The sequence below is a fragment of the Somniosus microcephalus genome, chromosome 2 (assembly GCF_052327205.1).
Source record: "Somniosus microcephalus isolate GS21.2 chromosome 2, FLI_Smic_1.0, whole genome shotgun sequence".
Lineage (NCBI taxonomy): Eukaryota > Metazoa > Chordata > Chondrichthyes > Squaliformes > Somniosidae > Somniosus > Somniosus microcephalus.
Window position 1 is genome coordinate 256,355,911 of NC_140988.1, and position 15,856 is coordinate 256,371,766.

A 15,856-nucleotide genomic window follows, 5' to 3' on the forward strand; every position below is an offset into this window, starting at 1 on the left:
GGCAAATGGTATGTTGGCCTTCGTAGCAAGAGGGTTCGAGTACAGGAACAAGGATGTGTTGCTGCAGTTGTACAGGGCCTTGGTGAGACCGCACCTTGAGTATTGTGTGCAGTTTTGGTCGCCTTATCTGAGGAAGGATGTTCTTGCCATGGAAGGAGTGCAGTGAAGATTCACCAGGCTGATACCTGGGATGGCAGGAATGACATATGAGGAGAGATTGTGTCGATTGGGCTTGTACTCACTGGAGTTTAGAAGATTGAGAGGGGATCTCATCGAAACCTATAAAATTCTGTCAGGCCTGGACAGACTTAGATGCAGGAAGGATGTTCCCGATGGCCGGGGAGTCCAGAACTAGGGGTCATAGTCTAAGGATAATGGGTAAACCATTTAGGACTGAGATGAGGAGGAATTTCTTCACCCAGAGAGTGGTGAACCTGTGGAATTCTCTGCCACAGAGGGCGGTGGAGGCCAGTTCATTAAATATATTCAAGAAGGAGTTGGATATATTTCTTAAGGCTAAAGGGATCAAGGGATATGGGGAGAAGGCAGGGACAGGGTACTGAATTTGGATGATCAGCCATGATCTCATTGAATGGCGGAGCAGGCTCGAGGGGCCGAATGGCCTACTCCTGCTCCTATCTTCTATGTTTCTATGTTTCCTAATACTAATTTCTTTCAATTCCTCATTCTCGCTAGAGCCTTGGTTCTCCACTATTTCCAGGAAGTTTTTTGCATCTTCTTCCATGAAGACAGACTTTACAAAGTCTTTGTTTAATTTCTCTACCATTTCCTTACTCCCCATTGTCTCAGCCTGTAAGGGACCCACATTTACTTTCACTAATCTTTTCCTTTTTACATACCTATAGAAGCTTTTACAGTCTGTTTTTATGTCTCTTGCTAGTTTACTCTCATGTTCTATTTTCCCCTTCATCATCAATTTCTTGGTCCTCCTTTGCTGAATTCTAAAATCCTCCCAATCCTCAAGCTTCCTACCCTTTTTGGCAACATTATAAGTCTCTTCCTTTGATCTAATACTATCGTTAACTTCTCTTGTTAGCCACAGTTGGACCACTTTCCTGTGGGGTTTTGTGCCTTAAAGGAATGTGTATTTGTTATAAATTATGTATTAATTCTTTAAATGCTAGCCATTGCCTGTCTACCGTCATACCTTTTAATGTAGTTTCCCAATCTACCGTAGCGAACTCGCCCCTCATACCTACGTAGTTTGCTTTGTTTAGATTGAAGACCCTAGTTTCGTATTTAACTAAATCACTTTCAAATTGAATATAATATTCCATCATATTATGGTCACTGTCATAAATCGCAACTTCTACAAGAAGTAACTCAGAAAGTACTACTGAACGGCCAGCTGAGGGCACCGCCCGGGAAGTATAAATACTCGGGCGTGGGCCCAACTTGGCCAGAGACAGTCTGGAAACAGGAAGCTAGTGACTACTAACTAGACCTCCATGTTTTGTTACAAGTCGATAAAAGCCTTGCTTTATGTACAACCAAGTGCGTAGTGAGTCTTTATTACGTCAGTCACTCTTTCCTAAAGGTCCCTTTACTACAAGGTTATTAATTAACCCTTTCTCATTGCACAATACTTGATCTTAAATATCCTGTTCCCTAGTTGATTCCTCAACCTAATGATCTAGAAAACTATCTTGCATACATTCCATGATTTCATCCTCCACACTATTACTGCAAATTTGGTTTGCCCAGTCTATATGTAGATTAAAGTCCCCCATGATCGCTGTATTACCCTTGTTACATGCACCTCTAATTTCCTGCTTTATACTCTGTCCTACATTGCAACTACCGTTTGGGAGCCCATAAACAACTCCCACCAATGTTTACTGCCCCTTGCTGTTTCTTAGCTCCACCCAAACTGATTTTACTTCTTGATTTTCGGAGCTAAGATCCTTTCTCTCTACTCTTTCATAGAATCATAGAAATTTACAGCACAGAAGGAGGCCATTTAGCCCATCTTGTCCGTAGCAGCCGACAAAGATCTATTCCACCCTAATCCCACTTTCCAGCGCTTGGTCCATAGTCTTGTAGGTTATAGACCTTCAAGTGCATATCCAAGTACTTTTTAAATGTGATGAGGGTCTCTGCCTCTACCACCCTTTCAGGCAGTGAGTTCCAGACCCCCACAACCCTTTGGGTGAAAAAATTTCTCCTCAAATCCCCTCTAAACCGCCGACCAATTACTTTAAATCTATGACCCCTAGTTATTGACCCTTCTGCTAAGGGAAATAGGTCCTTCCTATCCACACTATCTAGGCCCCTCAATTTTATACACCTCAATTAGGTCTTCCATTAGCCTCCACTGTTCCAAAGAAAACAATCCCAGCCTATCCAATCTTTCCTCATAGCTAAAATTCCCCAGCCCAGGCAACATCCTCGTAAATCTCCTCTGCACCCTCTCGAGTGCAATCACATCCTTCCTGTAATGTGGTGACCAGAACTGCACACAGTACTCTAGCTGCTACCTAGCTAGTGTTTTATACAGTTCAAGCATAACCTCCCTGCTCTTATATTCTATGCCTCAGCTAATAAAGGCATGTATCCTATATGCCTTCTTAACCACCTTATCTACCTGTCCTGCTTCCTTCAGGAATCGGTGGACATGCACTCCAAGGTCCCTCTGATCTTCCACACTTCTCAGTGTCCTACCATTTATAGTGTATTCCCTTGCCTTGTTAGCCCTCCCAAAATGCATTACCTCACACTTCTCCAGATTGAATTCCATTTGCCACTGTTCTGCCCACCTGACCAGCCCAGTGATGTCTTCCTGCAGTCTGCAGCTTTCTTCTTCATTATCAACCACATGGGCAATTTTTGTATCATCTGCAAACTTCTTATCCTTATGTGGATCAGTGTCAATTTTTTTTGTCTTAAAACACTCCTGTGCAGCGCCTTGGGGACATTTTACTATGTTAAAGGCGCTATATAAATACAAGTTGTTGTACAACATACTTGCCCTAACTTACCTGAAGCAAGATAGAAAATGTACTGTTACACAGCCACCCTGTGGCCAATGTTAAGTACTGCAGTTACAATTGATACATATAACAGATTGATGAATCTGTAGAAGAACTGTATCCAAAAAGTGCTTCTAATCTAATGACTATGGACTCCATACTTAAATTTGGCAACATACAAACAATTAAAATATGAATTTCAAATTGGTCATCTCACCTCTGTAGATTTAATCTTATGAGGGCTGATTGGTCGCTCATCTTTATCAATTTCTACTTCCGCTAATCTTAATATATTATAAATAGTATCACCAGTCACCTGTAAAAAAAAAAAAAAAAAATTCTTAATTTTCCCCACCTATAATCAAAACATGATTATCTTATTAGATTCTTATACAATGTACTGTAGATTAAATTCAGTTGCATGGATCAGTAAAACTATGTTATATCTTTGAATGTGATCTACATTAACATATGTATGTAAAATTTATTATTAATGTATAACACCTTCAAAGCTATAAAATATATACATATATACATACACACACACATCAGGAAACTGGCTATAACTGAGCGGCCTGCACAGAGCGGAATTAAACGGAGTGCACTTAAACAGAGTGTTTCATTTGGGAATTTGGAAAGAGTGGGAATTCGGAGAAGAGTTGCTGCTTTTTGCCTACACTACCTGTAGCGCTTTGTGTTACAGGTAGATATTTAATTTCATTACCCATAACTTAATCTAGATCAATTGAGTAGTCAAGAAACTAACCTTAAAATGTAATTAAATAGAACAAGCTCATACAGGGATGGCAGTGCAGGTGGTGTTACTCAACTGCAGCACGTGGGAGTTTGTGGAGACAATTGTGATCCCGGACAACCACGTTTGCAGTAAGTGCCTGCATCTTGAGGAGCTTCAGCTCAGAGTTGTTGAGCTGGAGTCTGAGGTGCAGACATTGCGGAGCATCAGGGAGGGGGAGAGTTACCTGGACACTTTGATCCAGGAGGCAGTCACACCCCTTAGGTTAGGTAGTTGTACAGGTCTGGTTAGTGGCCAGGGGCAGAAGGGTGCGACTGCAACTCAGGCAGGTAAGGGGACTCCAGGTGCAGTGCTGGAGGAACCTCGGCATCTGTCCTTATCCAACAGGTATGAGGCTCTTGCTGCAAGTGTGGATGAGGGAAAAGCCTGCAGGATGGATGAGCAACCGGACCATGGCGCCATGATGCAGGAGGCCATTCAAGTGGGGAGAGTGAAAGGGAATGTAGTTGTGGTAGGGGACAGTATAGTCAGAGGAATAAATACTGTTCTTTGCAGCAGCGACCGGGAGTTCTGAAGGTTGTGTTGTGTTGCCAGGGTTAAAGACATCTCCCCGAGGATGGAAAAGAACTTGGGAGTGGGAGGGGGAGGATCCAGTTGTTGTGGTCCACATAGGAACCAACGACATTGGTAGAACTAGGAATGAGGTTCTGCTGAGAGAATTTGAGAAGTTGGGATCCAAATTAAAAAGTAGAACCTCAAAAGGTAATAATCTCTAGATTGTTACCTGAGCCAAGCGTCAATTGGCATAAGGATAAGCAGATTAGAAGGTTAAATGTGTGGCTCAAAGAGTGGTGTGGGAGGCAGGGGTTTTGCTTCATGGGGCACTGGCACCAGTACTGGGGAAAGAAGGAGATGTTAGGTTGGAACGGGCTCCACTTAAACCGGCATAGAACCAGTGTCCTGCCGAATTGAATAACTAGGGCAGTAGACAGAGATTTAAACTAATGAAGGGTTGGGGGGGGGGGGGAGGATTCAGGATAGAGTAAATTTAAAAGCAGCAATAGAAATGTCAAGGCTCTAGAGCAGAGCAGAGTTTTGGGTAAAAATAAGCAGAGTGGGTCAGGAAGGGACAGGGAGAGTAACAAAGATAATAATGCATCAGTGACTAAGGTGACATCAGGGAAAAATAGAAAAAAGTCAAAGCTAAAGGCACTAGATCTGAACGGGCGAAGCATTAACCAGTATTCGGTGCTGAGTACTGGTGAGGGCGATGGTTCCTCTGGGGAGTGCAGCCAGAGCCAAGTCCACAGCACCATGGAAGGCTCAGCTGCACGGGGCGGGGGGAAGAGGCGAGGGAGAGCAATGGTGATAGGGGATTCAATAGTTAGGGGAGCAAACAGGCGTTCCTGCGGCCGCAGACGTGACTCCAGGATGGTATGTTGCCTCCCTGGTTCCAGGGTCAAAGACGTCACTGAACAGCTGCAGGGCATTCGGAGGGGGGAGGATGAACAGCCAGAGGTCGTGGTCCATATCAGTACCAACGACATAGGTAGAAAGAGGGATGAGGTCCTGCAGGCAGAGTTTAGGGAGATAGGAAAGAGGTTAAAAAGCAGGACCCCAAAGGTAGTAATCTCCGGATTACTGCCAGTGCCACATGCTAGTGAGTACAGAAATAGGAAGATAGAGCAAATGAATGCGTGGCTGCAGAGATGGTGCAGGAGGGCTTTAGATTCCTGAGGAATTGGAACCGTTTCTGAGGGAGGTGGGACCAGACGGGTTGCACCTCAACAGGAATTGGACCAATATCCTTGCAGGAGGGTTTGCTAGTGCTGTTGGGGAGGGTTTAAACTAGCTTGGCAGGGGGATAGGAACCTAAGTATAGAGTCAGTACGGAGGGAAGAAAAACTGGAATTGGAAGACAAAAACGCAGAAAGTAAATTGGAAGGACAGAGGAATCAAGGGCTAGATAGTAGTCAACAAGGAGGTTTGCCTGTACTAAATGGTATATACTTCAATGCAAGGAGTATAGCGAACAAGGCAGATAAGCTGAGAGCACAGGTAGATACTTGGGACTATGATATTATAGCTATTAGAGACGTGGCTTAAAGAGGGGCAGGTACAGCTGCTCAACAGGATTTTCAGACGGGATAGAGAGGAAGGTAAAAAGGGAGGGGGGGTCGCAGTATTGATTAAAGAAACTATTACAGCTGTGAGATGGGATATGATGTTGGAGGGATCATCAAACGAGGCCATATGGGTCGAATTGAAAAACAAAAAAGGGGCGATCACGCTGCTGGGAGTGTACTACAGACCCCCAAACAGTGAGAGGGAGATAGAAGAACAAATATGTAGACACATTTCTGAGAAGTGCAAAAACTATAGGGCAGTACTAGTAGGTGATTTCAAATACTGCAACATTAACTGGGATAAAATTAGTGTGAAGGGTATAGAGGGTGCGGAATTCCTAAAATGCATCCAGGAGAACTTTTTTAGCCAGTCTGTAGCAAGCCCAACAAGGGAGGGGGCGGTTCAGGACTTAGTTTTAGGGAATGAAGCTGGGCAGGTAGAAGGCGCATCAGTGGGGGAGCATTTTGGTGCTAGTGACCATAATTCTGTTAGATTTAAGGTAGTTATGGAAAAGGACAAGGATAGACCAGGAATAAAAATTCTAAATTGGGGAAAAGCAAATTTTGCTAAGCTCAGAGGGGATTTAGCCATAATGGACTGGAAAAAACTACTTGAAGGTAAATCAGTGTCAGAGCAGTGGGAGGCATTCAAGGAGGAAATCCAGAGGGTTCAGACCAATTATGTGCCCTTAAAGAAAAAAGGTGGGACTAACAAATCTAGAGCCCCTGGATGTCTAGGGACATACAGGGTAGGATAAAGAAAAAAAAGGGTGGCGTATGACAGATACCGAGGGCTAAATACGCCAGAATCTTTAGAGGAGTACAGAAAGTGCAGGGGTGCAATTAAAAATGATATTAGGAAAGCAAAGAGAGAGCATGAAAAATTCTTGGCAAGTAAAATCAAGGAAAACCCAAAGATGTTTTATAAATATATTAAGAGTAAGAGGATAACTAAAGAAAGGGTGGGCCCTATTAGAGATCATGAGGGTAATCTGTGTGTGGAGGCAGGAGACGTCGGTAGGGTTCTTAATGAATACTTTGTGTCTGTTTTCACAAAGGAGAGGGGTGAAGCAGACATTGCTATCAGGGAGGAGGAGTGTGAAATATTAGATGAAATAAACATAGTGAGAGAGGAAGTATTAAGGGGTTTAGCAGCTTTAAAAGTGGATAAATCCCCAGGCCCGGATGAAATGTATCCCAAGCTGTTAAGCGAAGCAAAAGAGGAAATAGCAGAGGCCCTGACCATCATTTTTCAATCCTCTCTGGTTTCAGGTGTGGTGCCGGAGGACTGGAGGACTGCTAATGTGGTACCCTTGTTTAAAAAGGGAGAAAAGGATAGACCGAGTAATTACAGGCCAGGCAGCCTAACCTCGGTGGTAGGAAACTTATTGGAAAGAATTCTGAAGGACAGGATAAATCTTCATTTCGAAAGACACGGATTATCAAGGATAGTCAGCCTGGATTTGTTAAGGGAAGGTCGTGTCTGACAAACTTGAATGAATTTTTTGAGGAGGTAACAAGGAGGGTAGATGAGGGTAATGCGTTTGATGTAGTGTATATGGACTTTAACAAGGTTTTTGATAAGGTTCCACATGGCAGACTGGTCACGAAGTTAAAAGCCCATGGGATCCAGGGCAAAGTGTCAAGTTGGATTCAAAACTGTCTCGGAGACAGGAAGCAGAGGGTAATGGTTGATGGGTGTTTTTATGACTGGAAGGCTGTTTCCAGTGGGGTTCTGCAGGGCTCAGTACTAGGTCCCTTGCTTTTTGTGGTATATATCAATGATCTTGACTTGAATATAGGGGGTATGTTTAAGAAGTTTGCAGATGATACTAAAATCGGCCATGTGGTTGATACTGGAAGCTGTAGACTGCAGGAAGATATCAATAAATTGGGCAGAACAGTGGCAAATGGAATTCAATCCGGAGAAGTGTGAGGTAATGCATTTGGGGAGGGCTAACAAGGAAAGGGAATACATATTAAATGGTAGGACACTGAGTACTGTAGAGGAACAAAGGGACCTTGGAGTGTATGTCCATAGATCCCTGAAGGTAGCAGGCCAAGTAGATAAGGTGGTTAAGAAGGCATACAGAATGCTTGCCTTTATTAGCTGTGGCATAGAATACAAGAGCAGGGGGGTTATGCTCCAACTGTATAAAACACTAGTTAGGCCTCAGCTAGAGTACTGCGTGCAGTTCTGGTCACCACATTACAGGAAAGATGTGATTGCACTAGAGAGGGTACAGAGGAGATTTACAAGGATGTTGCCGGGAGTAGAGAATCTTAGCTATGAGGAAAGACTGGGTCTATTTTCCTTGGAACAGAGGAGGCAAAGGGCAGACCTTATTAAGGTGTATAAAATTATGAGGAGCATAGATAAAGTGGATAGAAAGGACCTAGTTCCCTTAGCAGTGGGGTCAAAAACCAGGGGGCACAGATTTAAAGTAATTAGTAGAAGGTTTAGAGGGGATTTGTGGGGAACTTTCTTCACCCAGAGGGTTGTGGGAGTCTGGAACTCACTGCCTGAAAGGGTGGTAGAGGCAGGAACCCTAACCACATTTAAAAAGTACTTGGATGTGCAATTGGGATGCTGTAACCTGCAGGGCTACGGACCAAGAGCTGGGAAGTGGGATAAGGCTGGATAGCTCTTTGTTGGCTGGCGCGGACACGATGGGCCGAAATGGCCTCCTTCCGTGCTGTAACTTGCTATGATTCTAAACAAAATAGATGAATTAATAGCGGAGATAGAAATGAATAGGTTTGATCTAATAGACATTACGGAGACGTGGTTGCACAGTGACCAAGGTTGAGAACTAAATATTCCAGGATATTTAACTTTTAGAAGAGATAGGCAAAATGGAAGAGGAGGGGTAGCCCTGATAATAAAGGATGGGATAAAGACAGTAGAGAGAAAGGATCTTAGCTCCGAAAATCAAGAAGTAGAATCAGTTTGGGTGGAGCTAAGAAACAGCAAGGGGCAGAAAACATTGGTGGGAGTTGTTTATCGGCCCTCAAACAGTGGTTGTAATGTAGGACAGAGTATACATCAGGAAATTAGAGGCGAATGAAACAAGGTTAATACAATAGTCATGGGGGACAATAATCTACATATAGACTGGGCAAACCAAATTTGCAGTAATAGTATGGAGGACGAATTCATGGAATGTATACAAGATAGTTTTCTAGATCAGTATGTTGAGGAACCAATGAGGGAACAGGCTAGTTGAGATCTAGTATTGTGCAATGAGAAAGGGTTTATTAATAACCTTGTAGTAAAGGGGCTTTTAGGGAAGAGTGACCATAATATGATAGAATTTTATATTGAGTTTGAAAGTGATTTAGTTAAATCCGAAACTAGGGTCTTAAATCGAAACAAAGCAAACTATATAGGTACAGTATGAGGGGTGAGTTGGCTAAGGTAGATTGGAAAACTACATTAAAAGGTATGATGGTAGACACACAATGGCTAGCATTTAAAGAATATATAATTTACAACAAATATACATTCCTTTAAGGCACGAAAACCCCACGGGAAAAGTGGTCCAACCGTGGCTAACAAGAGAAGTTAAAGATAGTATTAGATCAAAGGAAGAGGCTTATAATGTTGCCAAAAAGAGCAGGAAGCCTGAGGATTGGGGGGATTTTAGAATTCAGCAAAGGAGGACCAAGAAATTGATAAAGAAAGGGAAAATAGAAATAGACAGATCCGTACAGTAGGGAAAATGCTAGAATCTATTATTAAGGATGTGGTAACAGGGCACTTAGAAAATAATAATAGGATTGGGCAGAGTCAACATGGATTTATGAAAGGGAAATCTGTTAAGTTTTTTTGAGGTTGTAACTAGCAGAATAGATAAGGGGGAACCAGTGGATGTGGTGTATTTAGATTTTCAGAAGGTATTCGATAAGGTGCCACATAAGAGGTTATTAAACAAAATTAGGGCTCATGGGATTGGGGGCAATATACTAGCATGGACTGAGGATTGGTTAACGGACAGAAAACAGAGAGTAGGAATAAACGGGTCATTTTCAGGTTGGCAGGCTATAACTAGTGGGGTACCGCAAGGATCAGTGCTTGGGCCTCAGCTATTCACAATCTATATCAATGATTTGGATGAGGCGTCGGCGGGAATCTCGAGCGGCAGAGCGGGACTATAAAAGGCCCCAGAGACCAGGTAAGGCCTCACAGCGTCGGCGGGAATCTCGAGCGGCAGAGCGGGGCTATAAAAGGCCCCAGAGACCAGGTAAGGCCTCACAGCGTCGGCGGGAATCTCGAGCGGCGGAGCGGGGCTATAAAAGGCCCCAGAGACCAGGTAAGGCCTACCAGTCTCCGAACTCGGAGGGAAGGAGAGGGGTAAAAAGTAATCCAAGTGTGACGTCACCAGAAAGCGGGTAAGTGATTGGTTGGTAAGTATTTCTCTCTTTTTTAAGCTTAAACTCTGTGGTTTATAGTTACTAAGGTGCGATATTTATCATCCAGAATCAGGGCAGAGGGTATTTAAAAATAATATTAATAAATTTAATTAATTACATAGAATGGGAGATCAGGCGATGTGTTGCTGCTGCAATATGTGGGAGCTAGTGGACACCATTGATGCTCACGGTGATCACATTTGCAGTAAGTGTTGGCTGCTCGAGGAATTCCGGCTCCGTGTTGAAGAGCTGGAGTCCGAGCTTCAAACACTGAGACACATCAGGGAGGGGGAGAGTTACCTGGACTCTGTGTATCAGGAGGTAGTCACACTAATTAGATTAATTCATTCAGATGTAGTCCGTGGCCAGGGTCAGGATGGTGTGACTAGAAGTGAGGCAGGTACGGAGATCCAGGAGGTAGTTTTGGAGGAGCCGCAGCCCTTGCTCTTGTCCAACAGGTTTGAGGCTCTTACTCCGTGAGGATGGGAACAGGGACTGCGGGGAGGATGAGCAACCTGGCCACAGCACCGTGGAGCGGGGGGCCATTCAAGTGGGGGGAGTTAAAAGAAATGTTGTAGTGGTAGGGGATAGTATCGTTAGGGGGATAGATAGAGTTCTTTGCAGCCGAGAGTGAGAGTCCCGAAGGCTGTGTTGCCTGCCTGGTGCCAGGGTTAAGGACATCTCCTCTGGGCTGGAAAGAAACTTGGAGTGGGAGGGGGAGGATCCAGTTGTCGTGGTCCATGTTGGTACCAATGACATAGATAGGACAAGGAAGGAGGTTCTGCTGAGGGAGTTTGAGCAGCTAGGGGCCAAATTAAAAAGCAGAACCACAAGGGTAATAATCTCTGGATTACTACCTGAGCCACGTGCAAATTTGGCTAGGGTAAATAAAATTAGAGAGTTAAATGCGTGGCTCAAATACTGGTGTGGGAGAAATGGGTTTTGCTTCCTGGGACACTGGCACCAGTACTGGGACGGGAGAGAGCTGTTCCGTTGGGACGGACTTCACTTGGCCAGTGCTGGGACTAGAATCCTGGCGAATCGAATAACTAGGGCTGTAGAGAGGGCTTTAAACTAATTAGTGGGGGGGGGGGGGCGGTTTTAAGAGAGTGAAAAATAAAAATGACAGCGGAGAAGGCAATAGAGCAAGGTAGCAGTGGGGTAATTAAAAACCAGAGCATGTCAGGAAGGGACAGAATGTATAATGATAAAGGTAAAGTAGTAAAAGGGGTAAAAGCAGGAATAAATTGTCAGAAAACATATTTGAAAGTTCTTTATCTGAATGCACGCAGCATTCGTAACAAAATTGACGAGTTGACGGTGCAAATAACTACACATGGGTATGATCTGGTGGCCATTACGGAAACATGGCTGCAAGATAATCATGACTGGGAACTAAACATACAAGGGTATTTGACAATTAGGAAGGACAGACAGGAAGGAAAGGGAGGTGGGGTTGCTATGTTAATCAAGGATGGAATCACTGCAATAGTCAGAAATGATATTGGGTCAAAGGATCAGGATAGTGAAACAGTTTGGGTGGAGATAAGGAATAATAAGGGGAAAAAGTCACTAGTGGGCGTAGTCTACAGGTCTCCTAACAGTTGCAGCTCTGTTGGTCGGAGTATAAATCAGGAAATAGTTGGGGCTTGTAATAAGGGAACAGCTATAATCATGGGGGATTTTAACTTTCATATTGACTGGACTAATCAAATTGGGCATGGCAGCATTGAGGAAGAGTTCATAGAGTGTATTAGGGACGGGTTCCTTGAGCAGTATGTAACTAAACCAACCAGGTGGCAGGCAATCTTAGATCCGGTCCTGTGTAATGAGACAGGATTAATAAAAAATGTCCTAGTAAAGGATCCCCTTAGAATGAGTGACCATAATATGGTTGAATTCCAAATTCAGTTTGAGGGTGAGAGAGTTGGATCTCAAACCAGCGTACTAAGCTTAAATAAAGGAGACTATGAAGGTATGAGAGTAGAATTGACTAAAGTGGACTGGGATAACAGATTAAAGTGTAAGACGGTACAAGAGCAGTGGTCTACATTCAAGGAGATATTTCACATCTTTCAAGATAAATATATTCCACTGAGGAAAAAGGGGAGTAAAAGAAAAGACAGCCATCCGTGGCTTAGTAAAGTAATAAAGGATAGTATTCGACTGAAAACAAAGGGCATATAAAGTAGCCAAATCTAGTGGGAGGATAGAAGATTGAGAAGCATTTAAAAGCCAGCAAACAATAACTAAAAGATTAATTAAGAAAGGGAAGATAGATTATGAAAGTAAACTAGCAAAAAATATAAAAACAGATAGCAAGAGTTTCTACAGCTACATAAAAAGTAAAAGGGTGGCTAAAGTGAACGTTGGTCCCTTAGAGGATGGGACTGGGAAACTAGTGGTGGGGAACATGGAGATGGCAAAGACGCTGAACAAATATTTTGTATCAGTCTTTACAGTAGAGGACACTAAAAATATCCCAACACTGGACAAACAGGGGGCAATGGGGGGGGCGGAGGGGGGGGGGGGGGGAAAGAGGAGCTAAACACGATTAAAATCACTAAGGAGCTGGTACTCAGTAAAATAATGGGACTTAAGGCGGATAAATCCCCCGGACCCGATGGCCTACATCCTAGGGTCTTGAGAGAAGTGGCGGTAGGGATTGTGGATGCATTGGTGATCATTTTCCAGAACTCCCTGGACTCAGGAAAGGCCCCGGCAGATTGGAAAACTGCTAATGTAACACCCTTATTTAAGAAGGGAAGTAGACAAAAAGCTGGAAACTATAGACCAGTTAGCCCAACATCTGTGGTTGGCAAAATGTTGGAGTCCATTATTAAGGAAACAGTAACAGAGCATTTGGATAAACATAATTTAATAGAACAGAGTCAGCATGGTTTTACAAAGGGGAAGTCATGTTTGACAAATTTGCTCGAATTCTTTGAGGATGTAACATACAGGGTGGATAAAGGGGAACCAGTGGAGGTAGTGTATTTGGACTTCCAAAAGGCATTTGACAAGGTTCCACACAAAAGATTACTGATCAAGATAAAAAAGCACGGGACTGGGGGTAATATACTGGCATGGGTAGAAGATTGGCTATCTAACAGAAAACAAAGAGTTGGGATAAATGGTTCATTCTCGGGCTGGCAATCAGTAACTAGTGGTGTTCCGCAGGGGTCAGTGCTGGGACCCCAACTCTTTACAATCTATATTAACGATTTGGAGGAAGGGACCGAGTGCAACATATCCAAGTTTGCCGACGAAACAAAGATGGGAGGGAAAGCAGTGAGTGAGGAGGACATAAAAAACCTGCAAATGGACATAGACAGGCTAAGTGAGTGGGCAGAGATTTGGCAGATGCAATATAATGTTGGAAAGTGTGAGGTTATGCACTTTGGCAGAAAAAATCAAAGAGCAAGTTATTATCTAAATGGAGAGAAACTGCAAAGTGCTACAGTACAAAGGGATCTGGGGGTTCTGGTGCATGAAACACAAAAAGTTAGTATGCAGGTGCAGCAGGTGATCCGGAAGGCCAATGGAATCTTGGATTTTATTGCAAGGGGGATGGAGTATAAAAAACAGGGAAGTCTTGCTGCAGTTATATATGGTTTTGGTGAGGCCACACCTGGAATACTGCGTGCAGTTTTGGTTTCCATATTTAAGAAAAGATATACTTGCTCTCGAGGCGGTTCAGAGAAGGTTCACTCGGTTGATTCCAGAGGGGGTTGACGTATGAGGAAAGGTTGAGTAGGTTGGGACTCTACTCATTGGAGTTCAGAAGAATGAGAGGCGATCTTATCGAAACATATAAGATTGTGAGGGGGCTTGATCGGGTGGATGCGGTGAAGATGTTTCCACTGATGGGTGAGACTAGAACTAGGGGGCATAATCTTAGAATAAGGGGCTGCCCTTTCAAAACTGAGATGAGGAGAAACGTCTTCACTCAGAGGGTAGTAAATCAATGGAATTTGCTACCCCAGAGAGCTGTGGAAGCTGCAACATTAAATAAATTTAAAATGGAGATAGGCATTTTCCTAGCAGATAAGGGAATTAGGGGTTATGGGGAGAGGGCAGGGAAGTGGACGTGAGTCTAGATTCAGATCAGCCATGATCCTATTGAATGGCGGAGCAGGCCCGAGGGGCCGTATGGCCTACTCCTGCTCCTATTTTTTATGTTCTTATGTAATATATCCAAGTTTGCTGATGATACAAAGCTAGGTGGGAATGTAAGTTGTGAGGAGGGTGCAAAGAGGCTTCAAGGGGATATAGACAGGCTAAGTGAGTGGGCAAGAACAAGGCAAATGGAATATAATGTGGAGAATTGTGAAGTTATCCACTTTGGTGGGAAAAATAGAATAGCAGAGTATTTTTTAAATGGTGAGAGATGGAACATAACATAAGAGCATAAGAAATAGGAGCAGGAGTAGGCCATTTGGCCCTTCGAGCCTGCTCTGCCATTCAATAAGATCATGGCAGATCTTCTACCTCATCTCCACTTACCTGCACTATCCCCATATCCCTTTGGATCATAGATTTCCCTTTTACCTTACAAGTTTAAAAAAAAGGCTTTCCATGATAGAGATAGAAAGAGAAAGATAAGCATAAGAGGAGAAAAAGAAGCAGCTACATGAAGATAACAGACATGTAAGAGAGAGAACACACCCTCCGACTTACTGTGAGCAACTGCAAGTGATCCACGATATAAAATGCTTGCATACTTGCCATTAAGCCCTCCTAGCTCCATCTCCAAAGCAATTACAGGAATAAGTCAAAATTACAGTGTAAATTAAATATATGCTTTGAGTAACAGAGGCTTGCCCCAGCTCAGTTTTGAGAAAACCCTTTTGGAAAACCAGCTACGGCAGTGAGAAAGCTGCATTCTCAGCGATAAGCAGGAACTGGCTTTAAGTAGTTTACTATGAAAAGCATCATAGCCACTCAAACAACTTAAAACTGGTTCCCAGGCACAACCAGCAATGTGGCTTTTCTCGCTGCAGGGCATGGGATGAAATGAACTGGTGGTCAGGGCAGGGGTAGCAGCAGGGAAAATGAAGAAAGGCCACTTCTTGAAGTGAGGGATAGGCCGGCATAGAGATTGAGCAGCAGAAGAGGTGACAAGAAAAAGCAGCAAGAAGCAACGTTGGGGTGGGGGGGCCAGGTCAGGTGATAAACCTGACTTTTACAAGTCTGAGGTGGCTAGCTCTGGAGAACTGTGCCAACTTCCTTGGAGATGAAGCTAGGAGGGCTCAATCGTAAGTATGCAAGACTTTTAATACAGTTAAGCCCGCTTAAATGAACTGATAAAAAATAAAATGTTTGAGAATAAAATCTTCCTGCATAAATCCCTTTTCTATATTTTCCAATGGTAGCTGCCCATTAAATGAATAAAACGTTTAAATGAATTGCAAAAGTCTGAATTTATTAATTTAAGCGTTATACTGCCTTGCTAAAGCCGATGTGTAAGCCATTTTTGCCAATTAATGTATTTAGCTCTTTTTACAAGCATCTTTCTCTAGTTGTGAAAATCATCTGGTCACTAATTCAATGATGTTTCAGAGTCTTTTTCA

The 15,856-nt window shown here is 43.4% G+C and overlaps 1 protein-coding gene across 5 annotated transcripts in view; it reads right to left on the reverse strand.

Annotated features, from left to right (window-relative positions):
* cwc27 (CWC27 spliceosome associated cyclophilin) overlaps positions 1-15,856 on the reverse strand; it is a 404,246-nt gene that overhangs the window by 346,666 nt on the left and 41,724 nt on the right. For all 5 annotated transcript variants that reach the window (XR_015074261.1, XR_015074262.1, XM_085971220.1 and 2 more), the window contains exon 5: positions 3,208-3,306. Coding sequence is in view for 3 of the 5 variants with exons in the window: in XM_085971220.1 (XP_085827346.1) it covers positions 3,208-3,306 (99 nt within the window). In the remaining 2 variants the exon portion in view is untranslated. The remainder of the gene's footprint in view (positions 1-3,207; positions 3,307-15,856) is intronic.